The sequence below is a fragment of the Anser brachyrhynchus genome (genome assembly GCF_964034855.1).
Source record: "Anser brachyrhynchus genome assembly, chromosome: 1".
NCBI classification, from domain to species: Eukaryota; Metazoa; Chordata; class Aves; order Anseriformes; family Anatidae; genus Anser; species Anser brachyrhynchus.
In genome coordinates, this window is record NC_137694.1 from 105,403,573 (window position 1) to 105,428,706 (window position 25,134).

The following is a 25,134-nucleotide window of genomic DNA, read 5'->3' on the forward strand; positions in this document are numbered from 1 at the left end:
AGAAGTGAAAAGAAGAACTTCCTGGAAACTTCTCTTTCTAGAGAAGGAGAGGTAAACAGCCCAGAGATGCTACAGTGAGCCATCTATTACAGAATTAACAACTGATGCTGAAAAGGAACTTTGGTTATGTAAAGGTACCATAGGCCACATCTAAATAGCTACTTCAAGGAAAGATTTCTAGAATGAGCTAAGATTATCAGTATTACAAAGCCAATATGTTCTGACCTTTGAGTCATGTAACCAAGCCCAAAGTTCCTGACAAAGCTTTCATTTTGTAGTTTAAAATTTTCTTTCCTTATATGTTTTATTAATTTTATATTTACCAACAACAGAAAAGGAAGCTCTGGCTGATCCTTCCACCACATTTGTAGGTAGGTCTAAAGCAACGCCTTGAGTAATGACATCATCTGTGAAGAATAATATCAAGTATATTGTGGTCATTTGTATAAGAGCATTAGTTATAGAAATGAAATGCTCAGGAGAAATTGCACAGTTCAAAATTATACACGAGACAGCAGTAGATAGAAACTCACTGTTGACACGAAGAACATCAGGAGAGAAGGTAGCACAGCTAAACTAATCTAGTGAAAAACAGCTCAAATGGTGCAGTAGCTGTCATTGTTCAACAGAAATAAATTAAACAAGATAAGGCTGTTGCTCACAGACTGTATTGTCTGTGAACTCTGGGGTTTTCTTCAGTGTGGCACTGGGGAGTGACAGGGCTGCCCTTGTGCATCTTTTAGACAGCTTCCAGGAAACTTTGGAAACCGTTTGCAGTCAGCACAGAGATGGGATGGAGCGGTACATTAGTATTCCCTCTTCCATTCCTGCTAGAAATGGAAAAATACAAGCTACAGTTATCCTTGGAATAGAGGACAGCAGCCAAACATGAGTGCATGCAGCCCAGAATAGATTTTGCACAGAAAGGTTTTCTCCCTTTGATACCTTCATAACAGGCTTCCTTCAGTATCTGTGCACTTTTGACTGCAGCACAGACACTGCCTAAGTGACATGCACCAGATCACACATGAATTTTGTAGCAGGGAACTGAACTCTTAAGCACTCACACTAGCTGCCATTTGGGCACCTCATGCAAAAGTGGAGGGAGAACGTCAATGAGCAGGAAAGAGCAGAAACTCCAGCCTTCATTTCCTTTCAGGACAGCAGTATATAGAGCACTTACCTTTTGTACAGATGAGGGAGTTTTGGGTCTCTTCCCTTCTGATTCCTTCAGGCTGGATGGTGATGGGGAAAAGAGACACATGCAGCAGATGAGAACAAAGCATGCAGAAGTAATGCAGTGACAGAAGGGCCATACTCATACCCAGCCTTCTGCATCATAAAACGGCAGTATTAAAGCAATAGTTTACAGGTTCATACTTGATGTGGCTGCTGCTAAAGGGGAGCACCCGTCAGATAGAGTCCCTCCTTTCCAGTTTCTCCTCTGGAGGAGGAGAAAGATGTGCACTGACCAACCAATACCCAGTGATCCTCATGGAAAAGGACATCAGATGGGAGCAGACTTGGTCTTATATCGAAGAGCAGGACCCTGTCCTAGCAAGATGAAGGTGAAGCCAAACCAGAAGTTCTTTAAGGAACCTGAAAAACTTGTACTTCTTTTTGGTACTTATGCTGCATTTTTCTTTCCTCATGGAAGGGAGTACAGGGAAAACAGTAAGAGCTTTCAGCAGTACCTCAACCAACAATGTCCTGATCTGGGTGTCCCTGTAGCCAATACTGGTGTTCCTGGATGCTTCATCTCCACAATCTCCATCATCTTTGGTCTCTGCTGTAATGCTGAATACTACTTGACCTTAAATAGTAGCAGAAAAGAGGGAAATTTGACCTCTGTCATAAAGAATTATGGCTAAAGTAAGAAATTACATCTGATAATGAATGTCTATAGAGTAGTAGAGTAAGTACTGAGGTGAGACATGGAAAGAGAACTGATCTCTGAAAATGGGAATGATAAACAAACTGCAGTTCTGGATGGACTTTTTGGTCCTCCTGAAACAAGAGTAGACAAATTTCTCCAAGTGAAAAAAAGATTAAGTTTTCAGGTGAGGTATAAATTAATCATTAGTAGTCTCAGGACAGAAAACCAGATAGATTCACAGGCACTTACCAATTTCTTTGGGGGAAATATTCCAGGCATAGGTCTTTCTTTTTTTGGCACATACACATCCATCATCATCTGTGGAGATTAGTTTGGCCTGATAATCAAGGGAATCTGACAGCAAAACATTAATCTGAGAACAGAAAGAGGAATGTGATGGGATGAAGATTTTATACCATAGGCAAACGGTGCTTTATTGTTAGAGGGTGGTCAGATGGTCTCTATTTATGTCCAGTATTAACAGTGTAGAAGAGATTTAAGGTCCAGGATGATGGTGTGTAGATGAATCATCTATCAGATACAACCTTGACAGTGTTCTCTTTTGCTCCTCATGACATTCTCCAATGAGATGTTAAATATCTGACACATACTTATGATTCCTGATCAGGATTTGGAGCTATGTTCAGTTGACCTGGTGCTAATGGTTTTGAACTAACTTGCAACGGAAAACACTGTCTAATATTTTTGTTTTTTGTTGTTGTAGGGATACCCGAAAAACGAGGTCAAGAGATGAACTCTCAATAACAGATCATTCCTAAGATGCGTCTTGATTTTTCTTCCTTTTGTGGTGGTCTCCTTGTGAGACTGGAGGGCTAACTTTCAGCAATCAAATTAAGTAAAAGAAATATAGACTCTGTACCTGCTCTCTTTTAAGGATTCCTAGATACAACGTAAGAAACAAGAAGTCAAAAAAAGAGCTGTTTTTCTTTCTTTAAGTTCGTTTTAAACTGTTTGTAAGCTCTCTCAATACAAAGGTGCTGTGCACCTGTGGTCTGGAGGCATTTTACCAGGAAAGTGCAGAGTACTGAGAGTACAAGCACCCAGTGTCTGAGAGCAGTACAGTCTCTAGTTGGACACACACTCTGTAGGGCATGTACTGGGACTTTGGTACTCCTTGTTTTGGTACTTTTGGGAACTTTTGTCCCAGAGAAGAAAGGTTTGTCTGCTCTCCACTTCTTGCTTTTCCCACATACTTCTGTTTGGGAGGCACAAGCACTTTACTTCGCCACAGCTTCACATATATCCCTAAAGAAAAGACCCCAGTAAAGACATTGATGGCTTGTGTGGCTGTGGAGTGTGAATGATCCTCCACAAAACACTTGTTTCCTTCCTCTTTAGATCTCTGGAGACAGTTGTTTGTATACCTGTCCTAGACACAGTTCACACAGATCTCCCTCTGCTTTGTAGTGGCATAGGAAGACAAATCCAGTCAGGATAATTTATTATCAGATAGAACGAGCAGTACATCGATCAAGAGTAGAGACAGATCCAGTCATCTGTACCAATCATTTTGATAATTTTTTTTTTTTTTTTTTATTGTCCAAACAACAAACTCTGTGGCTTCTTTGGAGATGGGGTAGGGACTAAAAGTGTGGGCAGAAGTACATACCTTAATGCAGTGGTTGAGGTAGTTGAAGACATTGGCTTTAAGCAGGAAATCTTCTCCCCGGATGATAGAGTATGGCAAGGTCAAGTCCACAAAGAAAGGTTGGAAGGCTGTCAGGGTGGCAGGCATAGACATGCCAAATCCAGCCAACTCTTCCACACAGAAGGCACTGGCCTTCCATTCAGTGATGGTGTCAGGAATGGTGTATGAGACCCTGGCTTTTCCAGTGGAGCTGGTGGGAATGGACAAAGAATGAGTCTGGACAGGGGAAGTTTCATATACCTTAGTTCCCATAGAGGCTCCACATTTTCAAAATAACACTACCTCTATTCTGTCTGTAGAAACCCCACATCTGAGTATCCCCAGAATTTATCAACCCAATCTTTGGATAAAAGTCCATTTGAAAGTTCTTCTGCTCATCACTTACCTAACTTTGGAAAGAAAACTTAGAATTCTTGTTTTGCAGACCAATGTTTTAAACAAATGTGTTCTTCTTCTTACAGAGTATGAGTCATGGTACACACATTGTGGGAATAGATGTTTTGGGGACATTTTATCATGGAAGTGGGGAGGGCAGGTGGTCAGATGATGACTGAAAAAGATGGTTCTTCCAGGCCAAATGGTAAGAAGAGGTGGCAATAAATTGCAGTCATGCAGGAGGACATCAGGGGACATATTTAGTAATCCTTAAAAGCAGGCAAAGAGAGAGAAGCAGCAATACTCACTTTACAAGGACTATATCCCAAATCCAAGTTTCAGGGAAGAATTCACGAATAGTCTCAAGGATGAGTCTCTTCCCACGTTCTTCTCTAGCAACTTCAGCTGTTAAGAGATTGCGGAAATTTCATAGAATCATAGAATATCCCAAGTTAGAAGGGACCCACAAGGATAACACACAGAATTACACAGAATCATTTAGGTTGGAAGAGACCTCCAAGATCACCTAGTCCAACCTGTGACCTAACACTAACAAGTCCTCCACTAAACCATATTACTAAGCTCTACATCTAAGCGTCTTTTAAATACCTCCAGGGATGGTGAGGTATCATGGAAGGTAAACACTTCCCTGGGCAGCCCATTCCAATGCCTAACAACCCTTTTCAGTAAAGAGGTTTTTCCTAATATCCAACCTAAACCTCCCCTGGCACAGCTTTAGCTCATTCCCCCTCATCCTATCACTGGGCACGTGGGAGAATAGACCAACCCCCATATCGCTACAGCCTCCTTTAAGGTACCTGTAGAGAGCGATAAGGTCACCCCTAAGCCTCCTCTTCTCCAGGCTGAACAACCTCAGCTCCCTCAGCCGCTCCTCATAAGACTTGTTCTCCTGACCCCTCACCAGCTTTGTTGCCCTTCTCTGGACATGCTCCAGGGCCTCAATGTCCTTCCTGTAGGGAGGGGCCCAAAACCAAACACAGTACTCGAGGTGCGGCCTCACCAGAGCTGAGTACAGGGGAACAATCACTTCCCTAGTACTGCTGGCCACACTGTTTCTGATACAAGCCAGGATGCTGTTGGTCTTCTTGGCCACCTGAGCACACTGCTGGCTCACACTCAGCCGACTATCAACCGATATTCCCAGGTCCTTCTCTGCCAGGCAGCTTTCCAACCACTCATCTCCCAGCCTGTAGCGCTGCTTGGGGTTGTTGTGCCCCAGGTGCAGAACCCGGCACTTGGCCTTGTTGAACTTCATACAGTTGGCCTCTGCCCATCGGTCCAGCCTATCCAGATCCTCCAAGTCCAACTCCTGTCCAACTCCAAGTCCAACAATTGAGTCCGACTCCTGGCACCACACAGGTCTACCCAATTCAGACCATATGACTAAGAGCACAGTCCAAACGCTTCTTAAACTCCGACAGGCTTGGTGCCATGACTATGTCCCTGGGGAGCCGGTTCCAGTGCGCGACAACCCTCTCAGTGAAGAACCTCTTCCTGATATCAAGCCTGAACATCCCCTGTCACAGCTTGACACCATTCCCGTGGGTCCTATCACTGGTCACTAAAGAGAATAGATCAGCGCCTGCCCCTCCACTCCCCCTCGTGAGGAAGCTGTAGACCGTGATGAGGTCTCCCCTCAGCCTCCTCTTTTCCAGGCTGAACAGGCCATGTAAACTCAGCTGCTCCTCATAAAATTTCATCAATCCTCATTCCAGAAAAGGACAAGCTTTAATTTGCTTGGACCAGTATGAAGGATAATTAGTATTTATCAATTCTTTTTACTTGAGACTGTCAGTATTTCCATATAAGTGTTAATTAATGTGTCTCTGAGTTTGGTATAAACTTATGTCATTAAGCAAGAAAACATTTCTTTAAGTGCTCTTGGTCTGCATAGATGAACATTAGACCTAGGACTAGGTCCTGGGACATTTGGTTCATAGATATGTGTCCTGGCCACATTGTTGCACTGTTTCTTCACCAAGCTCTGTTCAGAAAGGAATCATTGTCAACAGTGTCACTTTTGTCTGACACTCTACCAATTGCCAACACTTCCTAGCATACAACTGGACATGAATCGGAAGTGTAGACCTGAAAGTTTTTTTGTTTTTGTTTTTTTTTTTTTTTGTCCATCAGCCATCATCTTAAGCTATCTCATTCTGTGTCAGACCAGGATTCAAATGAAGATTTCGGAAGGTTTGAACATTGCCAAATGATATCTATGAGTATCGTCCACGTCTTGTCCACAGAAATACCAGTTCATTTAAGGAGAAATTTAAAACCTCTCTCCTGTTTCCTATATTACCTGATGATTTGACATGGTGTGTAGAAGCTGTGAATCCTACATTTGAGAAATATGGCACAGGTCTTACAGTCTCGCTAGTACATACAACTGGTTGCCGAACCTTTGAGTTGGTAAAAAATTTGATGCCCATTTCCTGTAAAAGAAATATTTTGGTGTCAGCCATAACCATACTGTAGAAGAGGTTTATTCAATTCCTCCCACTATGCCATTACTGCCTTTGATTACTGACTTGAGGAAATTCTGCGCGTGACAGAAAATCAGAGTGCACCACAGTCAGATGAGAATGGATGTCCATGCAGAACATTTGTCATGTATGTGTTCTGCTAACAAACCATTAAAGCTGTAAAGCTACGTAAGTGGAAGTTCACTTCAACAGATTTAAGTAATGTACAGGACATTTACCCTGAGGAACTGATATACATCTGGGCCTAATCCAGACATTACAGGTGTGTAATACAAGCCTTTGTGAAAGATGTTGTCAGATGAGACACAGGGGTCTTGGGGATCATCTTCTAGATTGAGCCCATTGAAGATATAGCCTTGCAGGTCTTGAAGGGGATGCAGACTGTATATCTATGAAGGAAGGAAACACAAAGGGCAATCCTGATTACACGGCCATGTACTTGCCAGAGCTGAGATGCTGTCCTGTTTGAAACAATGCTCTGTTTCCTGGATTAAAAGCTGCTGAATAGCCAGGCCCAGAAGGTGGTGATCAGTGGAGTGATCAGTGATAGTGATCAGTGGATCAGTCTGAGGCCAGTAACTGATGGTGTACCCCAGAGGTCAATACTGGATCTGACCCTGTTTAATATCTTCATTAATAATCTGGATGATGGGACAGAGCATACCCTCAACAAATTTGCTGATGACACAAAGCTGGGAGGAGTAGTGGATATATCAGTGGGTCATGCTGTCATCCAGAGGGACCTCCACAGGCTGGAGAAATGAGCTGACAGGAACCTCATGAAGCTCAAAAATAAAAATTGCAAAGTTCTGCCCCTGGAGAGGAATAACCCCATGCATCAGCATATGCCTGGGGCCTATCAGCTGGAAAGCAGCTTTGCTTTTCTGCTTCTTCTTCATCTACCTGGGGTCCTGGTGGACAGGAGTCAACAATGTACCCTTGCAAGAAAGAAGGCCAGTGGTTTCCTTCACATTAGGAGGAGTGTTGTTAGCAGGTTGAGAGAGGTGATTCTTCCCCTTTACTCAACACTGGTGAGGCCACACCTGGAATACTGTGTCCAGTTGTGGGCTCCCCAGTACAAGAGGGACATGGGGCTCCTGGAGTGAGTCCAACAAAACACTACAAAGATGAGTATCTCATATATGAGGAAAGTCTGAAAGAGCTAGGAATGTTCAGCCTGGTGAAGAGAAGGCTCAAGGGGTATCACATCAATGTACATAAATACCTGAAGGGAGGGTGCAAAGAAGATAGAACCAGGATGTCTTTAGCAGAGCCCAGTCACAGGACAGGAGCCCGTGGGCACAAAACAAAGCACAGGAACTTCCCTCTGAACACCAGGAAGTACTTCTTTACTGTGTGGGTTACTGAGCACTGGCACCAGTTGCCCAAAGAGGTTGTGGAGTCTCCCTCCTTGGATATATTCAAAAGTCGTCTGTACATGGTCCTGGGAAACCTGTTCTATGTGTCCCTCTAGGTGATTGTTGCTGAGAATCATGTGGTAAGAATAATGGGATATCTACCTGGAGAGTAAGCTGGGGCTTTACCTTCCTTTTTGGGTTTTTACTCTTTAACAAGTCTGTTTTCTTGTCCTTGGCCCTTCTGGGTATATAGTACCCAGGATAGAGCTGATGCCGCTGTGTGGCCTGTCTGTTGACTTGTGATCATCTACTGAAATTTCCCCTATGAGCATATGAGTCCTAGAGTCACTGGTTAAATCAAATCCCAGGTCCTTTACAGGACTTGTGACTGCCAAGAAACAAAGGCCGTGTATTACATATTATAGATGGTTTACCAGCACATGTAAAAAGTGGTAGACGTCTAACACAGTCTAACAACCTCCAGTAGAGAGACATGGCAATGGAGAAGAAAACAGTGCTTCTGAGAAGGAGACATTGTATTTGTTTGGGTAGCTTACCGTTTCTGCAGACAGTTCTGTCTCAGTCTTCAGGAGCAGCACACTCTGATCTACTGCCCTCACAGCACAGAAGGAGTTCGGAGCAGCTTCTATAACTAAGCTGACATTGGAAGCTGAGGGCATCCGTTTTTCAGAGAATTGCATCTGGACCTGAAATTTATCAAACACATATTGGTATGGCTAATCCCTACTGCTCAGGGCTTCTCTGGATTTCTGTGAAAGGAGGATGAGAAGAAGAGTAAAAGCTCTTTTGTTAAAGCACAGCTGGTCTGACCAGAGGGTGATGTCTGGTCTCCACTGCCTTTGTTGACCAGGCCTCAACTATAATGGGGTGTTAGGCAATAAGACTCCCACGTTACGGCAACTTAAATAAAGCCTACCTTAAGTGATTTAAAATGAAGTGTGATTCTGTTGCTGCTATTGTCAAACCAAATCTGATTATGACACTGACTACATGTAATAAGCACTACAACGAGCAAATCATATTTTTACTAGGTCCATGGGCTACCTTAGGAATTGCAGTACAGATTCTGGTGTGAATCCAGTCATAGAGAAATCTGTTTGATACTTGTGTTACATAAGAGGGGAAAAGTGTGCGTGTGTGTTGGGGGAGGAGAGACTGTATCAGCTAAATGAAAACATTATCCTTAACACCACTTGTTTTTTCTTCTGTTTTGTTTCATGATGGAGATCTTTTAGCTTTCGGAAACTGAAGATGAGAAAAATCTTTAAAATCTCAATTCAAAATGGCAAATCAATACTTTTCACAAGAAAAAAAAATATAGAAAAAAAAACCACATAACCTTAGACCCCAAGATTTTTATTTTTGCTTCCTTTTCTATATGTATTTAGTTGTGGTAAACATAAACTACATTTTTTTTTCCACAGAAAAATTATAAAAAATCAGATTACCTTGTGAAGTGGGTTAAGACTAAAGTGTGTTTGCTATGTTAAAGCGTAGACTGTCGAAACTAAATAATACACTAGTTTAGTGCTGGAGAAGTGGGTACAATACGGGGGTAGTGTGTTTCCAGAAAAGTAGTTTTTAATGTTAAAGAGGATTTACCTTTTGGCAATAAAGCCAGGAGGTGGAGGTAGGGGAAAGATTTAAGACCAAAGAGAAAAAAGGAGAATAAGGAGAGAGATGCTGAGAGAAGTAGACGGAAACAAGAAGTAAAACCGGAAATTTGTTGTGAACATGTGCATAAATACGTATTTATTTGGCAATGTGTAAGACTCGTTCTGTCTCGGTGCCTCTCACCTTGTTTTTGAAGCACTTCTCAACTGGAAATCGGACACTGTCTGCCACCAGCTCTTTGTCAGGATGTAAGGTGTATACTAGCAGCCAAAGGGCTGGAGCCATTTTCTCACTGACCACAAGCGGGATGGTGAAAGTGCCATTTTGATCTGTTATTAGAGAGGAAGAGACACCCAAAGATGGCTGTACTACTGCTGTAGTAGCCATCATAGACAGACATGCATCAGGACCTGTCAGTGGAGCAATCTGTAGTCAAACTGAAAAATCCTGGAGTGACAGGGAGTGGCCAGGTGACAAGTCAAGGCTTAAATCCAGATGCCCTCAGACTTATTGTCAGTTTAAACAGGTGACCAGATTCAGACCGCCTCCCCAAGACAGACTCTCTGCATTCCCTCCATTATCCTTTGGGAACATCTTTACAGGACACTATTTCTTGAATTATATCTGAAACTAGTTTCTTGACTAAATCTGATTTTATAGTGATCTTACTAGTAATGCACTTGTGCATGGGTGTAGAGGGATACTACCATCTCAATAGCTGCTGTGTACATCCAAGAAGTCTTTTCTTGGTCCCCAGTTAACCCATCTTTTTTTTTTTTTTTTTTTTAATTGCAGAAACATGATGGCAACTTAACTTACCAGCTTGGATATTAACTTTAATTTCCCCTGTAAGGACAATCTTGCCTTTTGCCATGCCCTGTACAGAAAACAACAATACATTTATGGGTTGGTAGAGGTTGGAAGAAGAAAATGACAATCAAGTTCAATGTACATTGATATGGCAATTGAAGCATGTGCATTGGGATGGCTTTGCATGCTTAAACATCAGCCATATGGCACTGCTGCTGTTACTGGCAAGGAAGCAGCATAAAAAGGAAGGGAAATGAGTAGGTCACAGAATACCATAAAGAGTTTCTGGTACAGAAGGGAAATGAACCATAGCCTAAGCCAGTATGAAGGTGGTTACTTGCTACAAAATAAAGTAGCACAACCAGAAATTGTGGGTTATTTTGCCTGAGCAGGTACTTTTGCCAAGCCAGCTCAGTACAGTTTCTGGTCATTGTGGTTGCTGGTTATCCAGAGGCTGGAAAAGTACTACCATAATTGCTGGGGGTAAAACCCACTGCCCAGATATCTGCCTAGTAAAGCTCTTTCAGTGAAACTCTGTAACAAACCCACGCTCACCACATAGTAGAAGTTCATGATGTTGGTATGTTCATATCCTTTTGTGTTCAATATGTAGTGCACAGTGATCATCCTCTTCTGCCCACAGCTCAGGTCTTTCCACAAAGGCTCAATCCTCACAAAGCTGCTAGTCCAGGAGTAGAAGCGCTGGACAGAGAGAGATGCATCGGGGTACGAAGGCTCTATCCAACCTTCAGTGTGGCACTGGTCACTGGTTTTGTATGTTGCCTGATTAGGAGAGGTAGCAGGGAAGCAAAGTAAAACAAACATAACTCACTACAGAAACCATTATCATGTACTCACATCAGAATGATTAGTTCACACAATGCACATATCTAAGAACTGCATCTTAAGACAAACTGGGAAGGAAGAAATATCACATTGGTCTTGCAGCCTTGCAGCAAGCCATTGAATTGTAAGAGCTCAGGTATTTTCCTCACTTCTTTTATGGCATTTTTGAGAGTTCTAGAATATTAAATAAGACAAAGAATGGACATTTTTATTACCAGAATTCAAACCTCATCCCATCTTTTTGGGGTTCAGTTTGAGACTAGCCTTGTCCCTCTCTCTCTTCCTTTCCCTCTCCCTCACTCTATCCTTCTCCCTCTCCCTCTCCCTCTCCCTCCCTCTCTCTCTTATGTCTCCCCCCTTCCTTTCCCCACCCCCTCCCCCCCCCCCCTCCCCCCCTGTACTCACTTTCAGACTGATCTCAGGATCAAACATTTCGGATGTGTCAATGCTAAACTCAGCAATGCCATAAGCATCAGTGGTGAAATTGTCTACATTCTTGTTATTGACAAATAGCTGAATAACCTCATTGGAAAGAGGGGAGTTGTCTTTGTCTACCAGCTTGATCTATAGGAGAAGAAAATACTAGACATGTTTATCTTGTTATCTTTCTTTGTGTAGATATGCATGTTTTTCACCCTTTCCTTTCAGTGTTACTGGTAAGATGACCTTATCCTTTCCTCACTGACAAAGGCTGAACTGAATGTAAGACAAAGAAAAAATACATTTATACCTCCACTTTAAATCACTGACAGGGTGATGTGGGATTTGTCAACAAACATAAAATCATGAAAAGGCTTTTTGAGACAGAAACTGTTTCCTGTATATTTCTTTGTATATTTGTATTTCCTTGTATATTTGTTTGTTTTGTAAATTTTTTTTACTTTGTCTTCCCTCATTGCCCAGTATTTTATTTTTTTTTCATTTGTAATGGTCAGTTCTGAAGGGAGAAGCAGTGATTTGTATCAAATTGAAAACACAAGTTAGAAAAATGCTAATTAATGGATTGTTTTGATCCAAAGTATTTCTGGCAGAAACAAACTCAGAATAAGCTTATACTCTTCAGTATTCAGAATTACTGATAAGGCACTCTATACGTAAAGAAAGAAGCTTGGGGAGAAAACAATCCCCCCAAAATAGTCCCCTAGTTTTTCCCGTCTTGGCTGTCTTGTGATATCCCATCAGTCACCTTCACTACAAACTATCTGTTCCTTCACTTACCTGTCCAAAGTAGGGAATGCCTCTTCTATAGTGGCGATCCATATTCTCAAACTGCAAACTGCTCATCACTCGAGTTATGGAAATAGACTGAGCAGCTGTAAGTTGCAGACCTATAAGACATGCCTGGAGTCAAGAGAAGATATATTTTTTCTTGTATATAGCTACTTCAGAGTTAGCATTTGCCTGGAAATGATCGCTGTGCTTATAAAAATAGGAAGACATCCTTGTGCTCAGCAGACAGAGGTTGAATATCCTCTACTGTCTTTTTGTAACCACACCACTGTTGCTGTTTCTGACTGTCTAGAAGGGATTACCTGTTCCTTTCTCTGTGACAATGGCTTTCACATCAAGATTCCTCATATAACCAATGCGATTTAGCTCAAAGATGTTGGAACTGAAAACACGGGAGAGGCAGCCATCTGTTTCCAGCTGGAAATGGAAGAAAATTCTGTTACCAAGGATCACAGCTTACAAAGGATACTGGCAATATACAATGCCCTTCTTTGGTGGTATCTTTTAGAATTACTGAATTCTCGGGCAGATGCTTCCTATGACACTGCCTGACACCCATGTCCCAGGACAGCATGCAATGTTCTTAAGTCCATCAAACTCCTGTTTGTTCTACGTTATGAAATGTCCTGAGAAGTAACTGCCAGGCAGCAATGGGAGAGGAAAGGCACTCCCATCAGTTTTTGCATGAGAGGAGAGAAAAAACTCTCGCAAAGAGTTGTTGTATCTTCTTCTCCCTGTCTGGCAGATCTTGACTCTGCCTGGGAGATTACTGATGCATGTGAAACCAACTGTGGATGCATCACATGATCTCTTTTCTTTACATTTTTAATTTTGAAATTCTTAGTCTACTGTTTTGGAAATATTGTGCTGCATAGTTTTGTATGAAGACAGCTCTGCTTAACTAGATGGACATTCAACTGGTGAGACAAGTGAAAGTAAAGTTCTCGGGTCTATATATTTCCCATATCTGGGAAATACTTCTTCCACCTGAAGAATGCCAGGCCTTCCACAGCGGAGTGAAAATGGGGAAAAAATGGTTACTGAATTCTATCAGTTAAAATGAGTTCTCAGCTGTCAAGAGAAGAATTTTCCATAGTTTTCAAAAAGAAGTCTTTTCCCATTACTTTTAAATTGATCTATATAGGACTGATGGAGATATCACTGCCTACACTTTTCAGGTAGGTCATGAAGAAAGAAAATGTCAGTCCTTCTTCATGCCTGGTGGAAAACCAAGACAATTAAGTGCCTTGAGTTTCTGGCTAGTGATCTAAGTGAATAGGTGAGTTCAGTGAAGTGAAGGACTGAGGAAAGAAAAAAAAATTAAAATACAGAAGTGTTGTGAGCAAAGGGAGAGAAGCAGGAACATGGAGGAAAAGGCAAGCACAAAGAGGAATAATAATTATGCATCGTACATCTTTTGTAAATGATTGACAAACTGGGCTTTTCTTGCATCTCCCATATGAATCAAAATCCCTGCACACGCTCAGCTGGACTTTCCCCTCAACAGGCTGGCCATAGGTGTACCTAGGGGAAGAAGAAAAATGTCTATGAGAAGATGCTTGAAAAACTGACTTAAGCTAGTTTACGCAGGAATAGACCTAGGTTGAGCAGTGATCTAGCAAGCCAGACACTAGGGTGATTTCATAGACTTTTTCATAACTTTCTTTCTGTTACAGAAAGATAATATAAGTTGCAAGTTGACATACTGATGAGTTTTGTTTCACCCACGAACCCATGAACCAGAACCATACTGTAAATGTCAAAATAAATACATCTATAAGGATGATGGCCAGACGTAACTGCCAACCAAATTATTACTATTTTCTCCATTCTTCTTCTTAGAGTGAAGTCCTAGACTCACTGAGATCAAAGCAAAACTCCTCATAATTGTAAGGGGTTCAGGATTTCAACCATTAGTTATAAATTACAAGATCTTTGTATTAGAGTAAATAAGGTCTTTCCAAAGGACTAAGGTTTGTGGGGAAGTTAAAGACAGCTGAAACATTAAGACCCACATTAGAATTTAACAGTGTTAAGCTGTACAAAGGCCCCTCTCTAAGGTGATTTGCTGGGAGAGGACACATCATACTTTAAAAGGGGACTCCTTGAAATATTTGGTTAACCCATCAAACACCACTGAGAAGAGAATACTCATACAATAAAATGAGATGAGAATACAAGCAAATGAAAACTCCAACCACCAAGTCAGCCCTGACCAACCTCTTCTGAGGCCCTACTTATTCTAGTCTGTTCTTTAAGTCCTTTCTCTTTCCACAGTCTTTGGGAAGTTCTTGCTCTTCAGTATGTTTACTAATCGCTCTGCACCTGGTACTTACACTCCACAGACTTTCACTGTGAACTCTGAATCCATGACTGTAAGACTTTCTGGTGCAGTGACTATAACATCAAATTTTGGCAACACTAGAACAAAGAATAAAAAGACAAAAAAAACAACACTGTCATATTGTCCCTCCTGAGATGAAATAAGATATAACTTTAGTCACAGATGGAATGAGAACTCAGCACTGGGGTGTCAAGATAGCCAAGAAATGGCCTGATCAGTGAAGGTTCATTTAACTATTAATTCAAAGCTTTGATGAGAACAATGAAAATGACAATTCTGAATGATGAATTCTGTGATATCTAGAAGTCTTGTAAAGCTATGGCCAGAGAGTTAGTGGACCTGTCTGGGAGAAGGTTAGCTCATCACAGTGGATTTTTCTATCAATTTATTGATTTGTTTTGCAGATTCTTTTCCCAGCTGAATCTGTGCAGATTGGTTAATTTCTGTTGTCTTTTTACTTTTTTTTCTTCCCCTCCATTTCTTAATGACAAATAAAATAACTGAAGTTACTTTTGCCAGGAAGGTGTTTGAAGTATTAGCAATCAAAAGGGTTGCCTTATAAAGACTCATCTCTAATAATGTTTTCTACTCTGAATTAAAACCAGCAGGTGGCATTTACCATATTCCTCCACAAGGAAAGAATAACTTGTTCTATCTCCTGATTTCTTTTCTATGATAATTTTATAGTTCCCCAGGATAGGCTCTTCAGTTAGTGGGAATTCAATCTGGACAATATTCATCTCTGATGTCACATTTTGCCACTGAAAGATCCTGTTGTTCCGTGGATCCTGAAATAAAAAAGTATATAGAGTCACAGTTTGTTTGCCTCAGAAATCTTTTGCAACTAGCATACAAAACCAGAAACAAAGAAACATAGGGCAAGTTGCTCTTAATTCATTGAAGAAGCTGTTTAATGCAAATGCTCCTTGAGATAAATTATGCCTTGGTACTCCAGTTCTTAATGTTGCTAGATTCTTATCTGACGATCTCAGATTTAGCTATCCTTTGCAATCCTAGGTATTAGTCTCAATGATCAGAGGAAGTTGCACTACACTGTTTTCCCCTGCTCTTTAGCATGTATTTTGCTAGTTTTGTGTCAAGGGGGGAGAGAAAGAAAATCCCTTCTTCATGTTTCTCCTTCAGCCTACCTTATCCCCAACAAATCTTGCCCTTAAGGAACCTTTTTTTTTTTTTTTTTTCTTTTCTTTCTGCTACTAGAAGGAGGAAGGGAGCATTTCTTTTGTACTGAAGTGTCTTTTGCCTCCGACTGTATTTCATGCTAGTTAGGTTACAGAATGCTAACTCGTGCCATTTTCTTGAACTCTTTACAACACAGACTGCAAAAAAAATGCATGCAAAACTCCAAATATTTGTGATTCAATGCAAACAAAATAATATCACATGATTTCACAGTGTGACAAAATTTTGCAGGAATATTGTCTAGATGTGTTTTCTGATTAAAAACCACTGCAAAATGCCATGGAAGTGCCAGTATAGCTACTAATTTTACCCACTGCCTATATTTGTTCACAGTCTTGAGTTATGAAAAGATATACTCCAAAACAAGTTGAACAAACTGGAGGTGGTGTAAGGGAGTCAAAGACAGGCATAAGAACAATACAACTTTTATAACTGCTGAGATGAAGGTAGATATGTTTTCCATGTTAGTAAAGCTTGAACAGCATCCTCGAATTTTATGGAGTTTCTGTTAATTTCTGCCAGTGTATTCAGGAGTAGGATATGGCTATGTGTAGACACAGCCAATATAACCAATATAAGCACGTGCTTATATTGCTTAATATAAACCAATATAAGCATATGTGCTCTAGATTTTTTGTTTATAAGTGTGGTACATTACAAAGAGAAAAATCTCTTACCTGAATAGCGATCAAGGGGTACTGAAAAAGGAAAAAAAAAAAAAGTGGGAGAAGAAATTAGATGTCTGAACAAACACAAATTATTTTTCTCCAGGATTGTGAGAAATGCCTAACTAAAAATAAGTATAATTCCAGATCTCTTGTAATCAGTTTTCATAGCAGTTCTACATCAATAAGAAGATTACATAAAGGGACCAGATGAAACGATAATGCTGGGACAGGCTCTGATCATACTGGATTTAGCGGAAGTCACAAGCAGTTGATTATGCAGAGTTACAGAGGTGCATGTAAATCGTGATTTGGGCTTCTTTGATCTTACATCTTCACTCTGTTTATCTAGCACCAGTTTTTTTGGTAACACTGTGCTGTCTTCTGCTTTACAACCACATGAAAAGAGGCCGGTAAAGATCCCTCCATCTCTTGGATTATGTACCATTAGCATGAAGACAGCTTACTGGCAATGAAAAAAAGTGTCACTGATGAAATAAACAGTCATGGTAAGTCTTTTTATTTCCTCTTTTCTAAAACGAGCAAAGTACGGTAGGTGGTTGACTTGCCTATTTTTGCAAGCAACAATTGCTGAATGGTAATAGCAGGAGACTGTCAAGTGGGCTTTCTAGTCAGAGCTATAAATAATGTCTGCAGCACAAAGGCAGAGGGTTTTTAAAGCCTCTTTCCCAGCAGTAGCAAGAGGTCTTGTGTCAGGAGTGCAATCTGCTACACACTTGTCCAGTTACATGTGACTGTAAGGTAAGGGTAGAACACATCATGTGCTTAGGAAATCTTGTTTGCTTTTCGCATGAAGTCTATGCAAAAACTCGTATTTTTTTTTTTCCACAACAACTGTTTACTTAAAATTCGAGAGGAGTTTGTCTCCCAGTAATTTTAAATACAGGGAAATATTTCAGATCACTCACCATCTCTTGAACAGGTTTAAAATTGAAATCCAGAGCAACAACACGAAACATCACTGAAAAGACATGGAACAAGGCATTAACAGTACTGGAGCTTATTTAGCTGAGCATGTGTTTTTGCTTTTATTAGCACCTCCAGTTTCATTGGATCTTCTAACAAACCCACTTGCACAGGATGTAAGTAATAAAATGCATCTGAAGGTAAAAGAATGCTACAGGGACTTTGCTGAGTGCACTTTTCCCCAGCATTGTATTCTCACTCTTTCATGAAAGTTTGCTTAACCTCAGAGAAAAGGGATGGCTGCACTGCAGTGCAGGTCAGGTAGTCTCAAGTGACTGCCATAATTCTTTCAGTGGCTGTCTGTATGATGTAAGCAAATTTGTTCCTCTTCATTACCCAGTCTCTAAAGTGAGGTTTGTTGCTTTGAACATATGAAAGCTCCTAATATTACTGCAACTCGGCAAAGTGTCAGTTTTTCCTAATGCAGTGCAATTCTTGTTAGCTAAGTTTGTTCTAATCTTGTACAGGTTTTTACTTTTTTTTTTTTCTTTACAAGAAAAAAAAGTCTTTACAAAACTGAAAGGAGAATGACAATCACTACACAATGAAAAACAGAAAAAAGCATGCTTCAAAAATGTCCTTACAAACCATTATGTTTTCAGCATTTAATTTAATCTACTGCTTCCCCCCCCTCAGTACCAAACAATCTGTCAAATAATCAGGCCATGTTTGTGAGACACCTTGGTGGAACCAAATTCTGATTGGTAAGCTTTCCTTTCTGCAATAGGTTAAGACAGAACTCATCCCTAATTAAAATATAGATGATCCAGTCTAACTACTAAGTTATTTGGCTTACCTCTGGAAAGAAATATTCTCTCAGTGTTTCCCACAATGTTGTTTTAGAAACCTTAAAACCTAGCAGTGAATTAAGAAATTGATCCGAATAAATAGGGCTTTGTGTATGTGGAGATCTGTTCTATAGCAAGATGAGAAGTATGGATAGCTGAATAGCATAAACGTCTCAACTTTGCAGGAAAAAAAAATAAAAGGGAAAGAAAATATAAGTCCTAAGCTATCAGAGCTAAGAGGGCAAACGACATGATCTTTTCTTTAAAAAAATAAAATTGTATTTCATTTTTAAATCATGGTCTTGGTCTTTTGTCTGTCTTTGAAGCTGACTAGTATCACAGACTGTGTGAGCATTGTTTCAACCGGCAATATAAATAGTGATCTTATCACATTTTTCTACTTGCTTGGCCTGTTACCAGGAATGAAATGACAGCAGTAAAAGCTCCCTTCTTCTTTTAACTAAGGAAGGGACAAATAAAATGAATAGAGACTGTGTGACGGTAGTCTTCTGCCATCCTGAGGATGACTCTCTGAGCTCCACAGCAAACACCCATAATGGTTTTAATAGAAATTCTGAAGAAGGTGTCTAGACTGTAGCTCAGCCTGAGGAACACCCTGCATAAAAAACTCTATCTGAAGAAATTGCATCCTAAGGGAAATGCCATCAACTAAACAGATATTCACCACTCTGTCCTGGTTTGTAGATGGGTTTGTCCGTCTGCACAAAGACAAAGCTCTCTGCATTCCAAATCATCACTGACCGCCGCTCTTCCATGCTAACTGTGGTGCCTTTGGCAGAGAAGGAAATGAAAGCCAGTGGGACAGAATTGACAGGAGGAATCTGTAAGGAAACAGGAAAACAAGAGGAGGATGCTAGTCTTGAAGTCATTTGCTCCAGAACCTGTTGAACACCTCTACCCATGGACTAGACTCCTAAAAAGAGAAACCCATCTCACTCCCATCATCTGAAATGTCTTTCTTGAACCTTCTACATTTCTTATGTCTAATAAAAATCTCTCCTTGTCTGTCACTATGTACCTGTTCTCCACTTCCTTTTTTCTTCAACATGTCTTATTCCTACTGCTGCGTGTTCCTTTCCTGTGCTCCCTGCTCTGTCTTTCTTCACCCTCCCTACATTTCCTGTGAACCTCTGACATCAGCTGTTCCAACAAGCTAACTTTTCCATTGGGACATAAACTAAAATACATTTACCGTAAAGTTGAAGCACTGCAGACCATTGCTTGCCATCATGGTTTTCTCAAAAATAGTGGTGTTAACAGCACCATACTCAAGGATGACTCTAACAGATATCGTTTGATTGAGGTTGAGGAACTGCAGGCAAACCTGTCCTGGAGAGTCATTTTGGAGGACAGCAGGCACCATCAGGACATACTGCCTGTGAGATCCAAACAGCACAGTGATCACATCATAGAGAATGGAGAAACAGCCTCAACAGGAAGAAACAAATACAAAGTGTTTGTACTGTTCTATACCTGCTGGTTGGTTTGGAATAAACATAAGACACTCTTGCTGGTGTCCCCCACTCCTGCCCTGTAGCTCCCAACGAGTTCAGTCTTTGGTTCCCCACACAGTTCTGCCAGCACTCCCCACTGTTACACATTAGCCCATCACCTTAGTCCTGGACTCATCTGCTTTTAGCAAAGTATATTGTCGCTATTATTGCTATTGTCCTTTCTGAACACAAACATCAACTTCTCTGGAAGTTCTTCAACAGGCAGGTCTGCTTGGTATTTAATGAGAACCACTCATTTGCCATCCACACTCCAGGTTAACTTAGCTCTCCAGATATGAAAGATGAGTCATAACAGTATTTAATATTTACAGTAAAAGTAGTGGCATCAACTAGCACAGTCTTTAAAGCCTTACAAAGAATACTATTAGTAATAACGTGGTAGTTCTTACGGCTCAGGTTCCTTTCCAGCTGTTACATGCAGGAGGAGAATAGCCAGAAGAAACTTCAACCACATTTTTCTCACTGGGAGACAGAAGAAAGAGATAAATTCTCTTCCCAAGAAATAATACGTTGCTTGCTACTTTAACAATTCTGCAACATTCCTCACCAAGAGCTCCAGAAGAAAGGAGCTGGCCCTGCAACTCCTTTCTGGTTCCTTCCTTAGATGCTAGTGCCTTTATAATTGCAGTAAGGGGTGGAGATCCTAGTCTATCCTAATCCTTTCAAGAACCTCCCCTAGCCCTACTGCAAACTACACCACCAACCCACTGTCTCCAGATAGCAACACTTTGCTGCACTTCTCTGAATGTCTGCACAAAGTGTCCTTAGCAGTCTTGTTTTCAGGTGAGGGGCTTTTCTTCTTATGCTGATGCTTGGAACAGAAAATGATGAAATGACCCAAAACAGAAGGAGCCTGTCAAACTATGTTAATATTTGAGGGCTTACCCCTTCATTCTTGTAATTTACCTCCTGGATTCCCAGTCTGGGTGAAGTAGAGTAACTTTCTATACTTTGACACCTGATTCTGGTTAAAATAATGTGTTGGCCTCTCCTTTCTCTTCCTTCTTAGATATTCTGAATATTGGTGAGATGGACTAATCTCTGTCCATTAAGCATTTTGCAGTATTGTTGAAGTCTGTTTTATTTCATCCTGAAATTAGCCAGTTGGTAGATCACAGGGTAGCATTTGTTAGTGCCTCAGGGTTCTAGTTTTTACACCTTTGTGGAAGCTACTTAGTTTTTGTTTGTTTGTTTGTTTGTTTTAATTTTGTATGTGTGCGTGTGTTTTGTTTAGCTTTTGGTTGGTCGATTGGTTTGGTTTGTTTTTAGGGGGAGAAAATCTACTTTCAGCCAAAGAGCGTTTTTTTTTTTTTTTTTATGATGAAGAAAAATTACCTCCTTCTTTTGTTTGGTCTTGCTCTAAAGAGAAAATGAAGTGCTTCATGTTCTGCTCCTCACAAGAAAAACAAAGCTGGAAAGCAGTTGTTTGATAATTATGATTCCTTTTTTTCCATTCATATTGGTATGTGTACTGGGTCTGGCTGGGATGAATTTTATGAAGCCAGCTTTCTTCATAGCAGTTTGTATAGTGCTGTGCTTTGCATATGTGCTAATGAGTGTTGATAAAACAGTGTTTTGGCTGTTGGTGAACAGTGCTTGCACAGTGTCAAGGCTTTCTTTCTCCCCCAGAAAATAAATAAATAAATAAATCAATAAATAAAAATCAGTAGGCTGGGGGCGTGCAAGGAAGTGGGAGGGGACATGGCCAGGACAGCTGACCCAACTGACCAAAGCGACATCATAATCAGCAATAAAAGCTGGGTAAAGGAGGAGGAGGGGGAACATTCATAGTTAAGTCACTTGTCTTCCAAAGAAACTGCTATGTGTACTGAGGCCCTGCTTCCCACTTAGTGGCTGGACATATGCCTGCCAATGGGAACTAGTGAATAAATTCCTCTTTTTTCTTCACTTCCATGTGCACATTTTTGCTTTTCTTATTAACTGTCGTTATCTCAATCAATTATTTTTATCTTCCTTCTGTTTTTCTCCCCAGGATCTAGGAGAGGGAAGTGAGCAAAAGGCAGGGTGGGTGCATGAATGCTGGAAGTGTCAACCCCCAACTACATGCCAGCAGAATGGTTAAATTTTATTAGAGACATTTGGTTTCAAAGGCAGAACATCTTCAAAGAAGCATACTTTTCTCTGCTTTCCTGATAAACTGTGTGACTGTCTCTTCTTGTTTACTGCTAGAATGTGATTTAGGGAATGGTAGTGTGTGCCATCCAGGACAGCTATGAAACTTTCTTCCTTTATGTCTGTAAATTTTCACAGAGTATCAAATCATACGAAATGGAAACAGGGCAGCAGCAACTAGTGGTCGCCCAGAGCTTTCTTTGTGGCATGCTGTGGTTGCTTAGACCACAGACAACATTCTGATATTCTACTCTGAAAGACCAGTTCCCTGTCATGCCTGTTAAAGTGGATCTCCACCTGTATCAACAATTCAGGAGCTTCACTAGGAATCAGGTTTGCTTTTTTTTTCTGTAACGAGATACCCACACCATGAGCTGTCAATAACAAAAATTCACTGTCAAAGTCTTGAACTTGAGTTGACATTGTAAAATAAGTAATAGCCTATATTGCACGTTCTTGCTCTTCCTGGCTTTCTCAGGTAATTATGAATTTATTGCAACATAATAAAATATTCGCTTTCAGACAGGCCCATTTTATAATTATTGCAGTCCACGTCTTCCTGCAGAGAGAATTTTCTGAGGCTAATTTTGAAAGTCTAAACAAAAGATCAGGTGGGTTAGGTGACATTCAAATGTTGTATAAATAGGATAGATTAGCTATGAAAGTTATAACTTTCTGTTATAATGAACTTTGTTTTGCCCAAATATAGGTTGGATTGTGGCTTTGGTTAGAAAGTCCACCTGTATCTTCAAGAACTGGCACTAACTACAATATTTTCTGTGCATATATGCCTTCTGAATGCTAACCAAATGCAGGACAGAAAGGTTCCATGCATCCTATGTCCAAACAACTCACTATGCTAGTTTAAACTTTCCACTAATCATAATGGAGAAGGAGAATCTAATTACGAAATAAGCAACCAAGGAATCACAGAATCATAGAATGGCTTGGGTTGGAAGGGACCTTAAAGATAATCTAACTCCAAACCCTCTGCCATGGCAGGAATGCCACCCACTAGATCAGGTTGGCCAAGGACCCATCTAGCCTGGCCTTCCTCCTAATATCTAGTCTAAATCTATCCTCTTTTAATTTGAGAGTCCTCCTCCTGGAAAAGAGTCCTTCTCCATCCTTTTTATAAGACCTCTTTAAGTACTGAAAGGCTGCAATGAAGCCTCCCCAGAGCCTTCTCTTCTTCAGGTCTAACAGCCCCAGCTTTCTCAGCTTTTCTTCATAGGAGAGGTGCCCCAGCCCTCTGATCGTCTTTGTGGCCCTCCTCTGGACCTGCTCTAACAGCTCCACATCCTTCTTGTGCTGGGGGCCCCAAACCTGGATGTAGTACTGCAAGTGGGGACTTAAAAGGGCAGAGTAGAAGGGGACAATCACCTCCCTCAAGCTGCTGGCCACTCCTCTGTTAATGCAGCCCAGGATGCAGTTGGCCTTCTGGGCTGCAAGCACACACTGGCTCATGTCAAGTTTCTCATCTACCAGAACCCCCAAGAGACATGGTCACAGTGACTTCTGTGTCAATGAATGTCCTGGCCTCAAATTTTACTCATTATTATTGCTAAGAACTTTTTTTTTTTTTTTCTTTTTCCCCTGTGGGGGTCATGAAATGGCTCTTGGAAAATTCCAGTAGTCTCTGGAATTCTGTGTTTTTTATCTTTTTGCTGTATTTGTAGCTGCTCACATTTAATTTCATTATAGCACTTCTTTCTTTTGCAGTTTATTATCATCTTCCAATAATTCTTCGTGTTTGACTGAAGCAGTGTAGGAAAGGAGAGTGACAGTTCTTTGGGAGTTTGCACAGTATAGCAGAGCAATGTTAAACTTGCTAGCTGAGCACTGCAGTAGTGAGGCAGTGACATGACTTCTGGCAAAGCCTGTATGAGGAGTTCCATGGTTGCCTTGCTAGCAGCACCCCAGCTGGCAGTCTGAAGCTAACTTGGATATGCCTACAAAATCTGTAGCTGTTATTTTTGTGGTGTAGATACTGGCACTTTTCTTGTAAATGGGTTAATTACTGCATTCAAAGGAGGATCAACACAAAGAAACTTAGTCATTACAGCTACATAAATTAATTGAAAAGCACTGAAGCAATATGTGACTTTGACTATGCTTCCTATAAAACTTTCTGTAAGCAGATTAGGTTGTAACAATTTGTTTAGGATACTAAAGGTCGAAATGCTTGGTTTGGCCCAGGTGGTTGGGGAACAATACTGAAACATGGTAACTACTGGTAAAGCCCTGTTTGACCAATAAGGTCTCCAGTCAAGCATGCAAGATTTCTTTCTTTGTTCTAAGATAAGTGGGCCCTGGAAAAGTTCCCTAGCAGCAAAGCCAGCTAAGAGAACAGTGAGCTCATTAAAGGAAATACGTGTATCACTGGAGGAATAGTCACAGCTAGCAGTGATTTTGATGAGTAATAGAATTTAATTCAACAAATGAAATGTGGTAGAGGGAGGGCTGATGAAATTAATTTCAGTGGCCTGTGATGTTTTCACTCTTAGAAAAGGCAGTGGTTTAAAAGGTGGTACGTGATAGTCAGCCAGTTGCAAGGATTCTGTTACACTTGTGATTCATATGAGTGTTGATGGATCATCCAGAACCTATTTTCAAAGCTGAGACCTTTATCTTCCTGTGTGATGAGGCCTAGGTCTGAGCAGACATAACCATGTGTGAGCTAAAGTAGTACGACTGTCTTTAATATGCAGTTTTACTGGCAAACATACCAGTCAAAGTTGGGTACAGTTGGAGTCTCCCTACTGACTCCGCTCCTGCAAAAGCCCGAGTGGGTAATGGTATATTAAAGAAATTATGTTTTCTACTTACACATGGCTTACCTGGCAGAGCTTAGGCTAAGCTATACACATTGTAGTACAGCTCGGCTATCAAGTTAGGCTGCACTTGTTCATGGGGTACTTCACTATTTTAGTGCTCTCCTTGGAAGGACAGGACCAAGAGTTATTCAACACTCCTTTCCGCCTGGTCTTGACAGGCAGCAGCAAGGGTTGTGTTCAGATGTAGAGATATTACCAATAAAACAACAGAATAAGTTCCATGAAAAATCTCTGGTATCTAGTAAGTTCATTCATCAGACTTGTAGATGTGAATCAAAATTTTATTACGGGGCGGAAAGAAAATCCTTAGAAACATAGCTAGTTAATTGATGTTCTCTG

The 25,134-nt window shown here is 40.8% G+C and overlaps 1 protein-coding gene across 1 annotated transcript in view; it reads right to left on the minus strand.

The window, feature by feature from the left end:
* The window catches only part of LOC308187674 (ovostatin), a gene marked incomplete at its 5' end in the record, with an annotated part of 45,518 nt that overhangs the window by 19,558 nt on the left and 826 nt on the right, over window positions 1-25,134 (minus strand). The window contains 23 exons of the mRNA XM_080575875.1: window positions 324-407; window positions 1,184-1,235; window positions 1,695-1,813; window positions 2,126-2,249; window positions 3,507-3,735; window positions 4,229-4,325; window positions 6,244-6,376; window positions 6,646-6,816; window positions 8,343-8,492; window positions 9,604-9,749; window positions 10,240-10,297; window positions 10,786-11,013; window positions 11,482-11,640; window positions 12,295-12,404; window positions 12,609-12,723; window positions 13,719-13,830; window positions 14,643-14,727; window positions 15,270-15,438; window positions 16,528-16,548; window positions 17,445-17,497; window positions 18,976-19,132; window positions 19,504-19,687; window positions 20,215-20,342. Of these exons, the coding sequence (XP_080432001.1) occupies window positions 324-407; window positions 1,184-1,235; window positions 1,695-1,813; window positions 2,126-2,249; window positions 3,507-3,735; window positions 4,229-4,325; window positions 6,244-6,376; window positions 6,646-6,816; window positions 8,343-8,492; window positions 9,604-9,749; window positions 10,240-10,297; window positions 10,786-11,013; window positions 11,482-11,640; window positions 12,295-12,404; window positions 12,609-12,723; window positions 13,719-13,830; window positions 14,643-14,727; window positions 15,270-15,438; window positions 16,528-16,548; window positions 17,445-17,497; window positions 18,976-19,132; window positions 19,504-19,687; window positions 20,215-20,342 (2,884 nt within the window). The remainder of the gene's footprint in view (window positions 1-323; window positions 408-1,183; window positions 1,236-1,694; window positions 1,814-2,125; window positions 2,250-3,506; window positions 3,736-4,228; window positions 4,326-6,243; window positions 6,377-6,645; window positions 6,817-8,342; window positions 8,493-9,603; window positions 9,750-10,239; window positions 10,298-10,785; window positions 11,014-11,481; window positions 11,641-12,294; window positions 12,405-12,608; window positions 12,724-13,718; window positions 13,831-14,642; window positions 14,728-15,269; window positions 15,439-16,527; window positions 16,549-17,444; window positions 17,498-18,975; window positions 19,133-19,503; window positions 19,688-20,214; window positions 20,343-25,134) is intronic.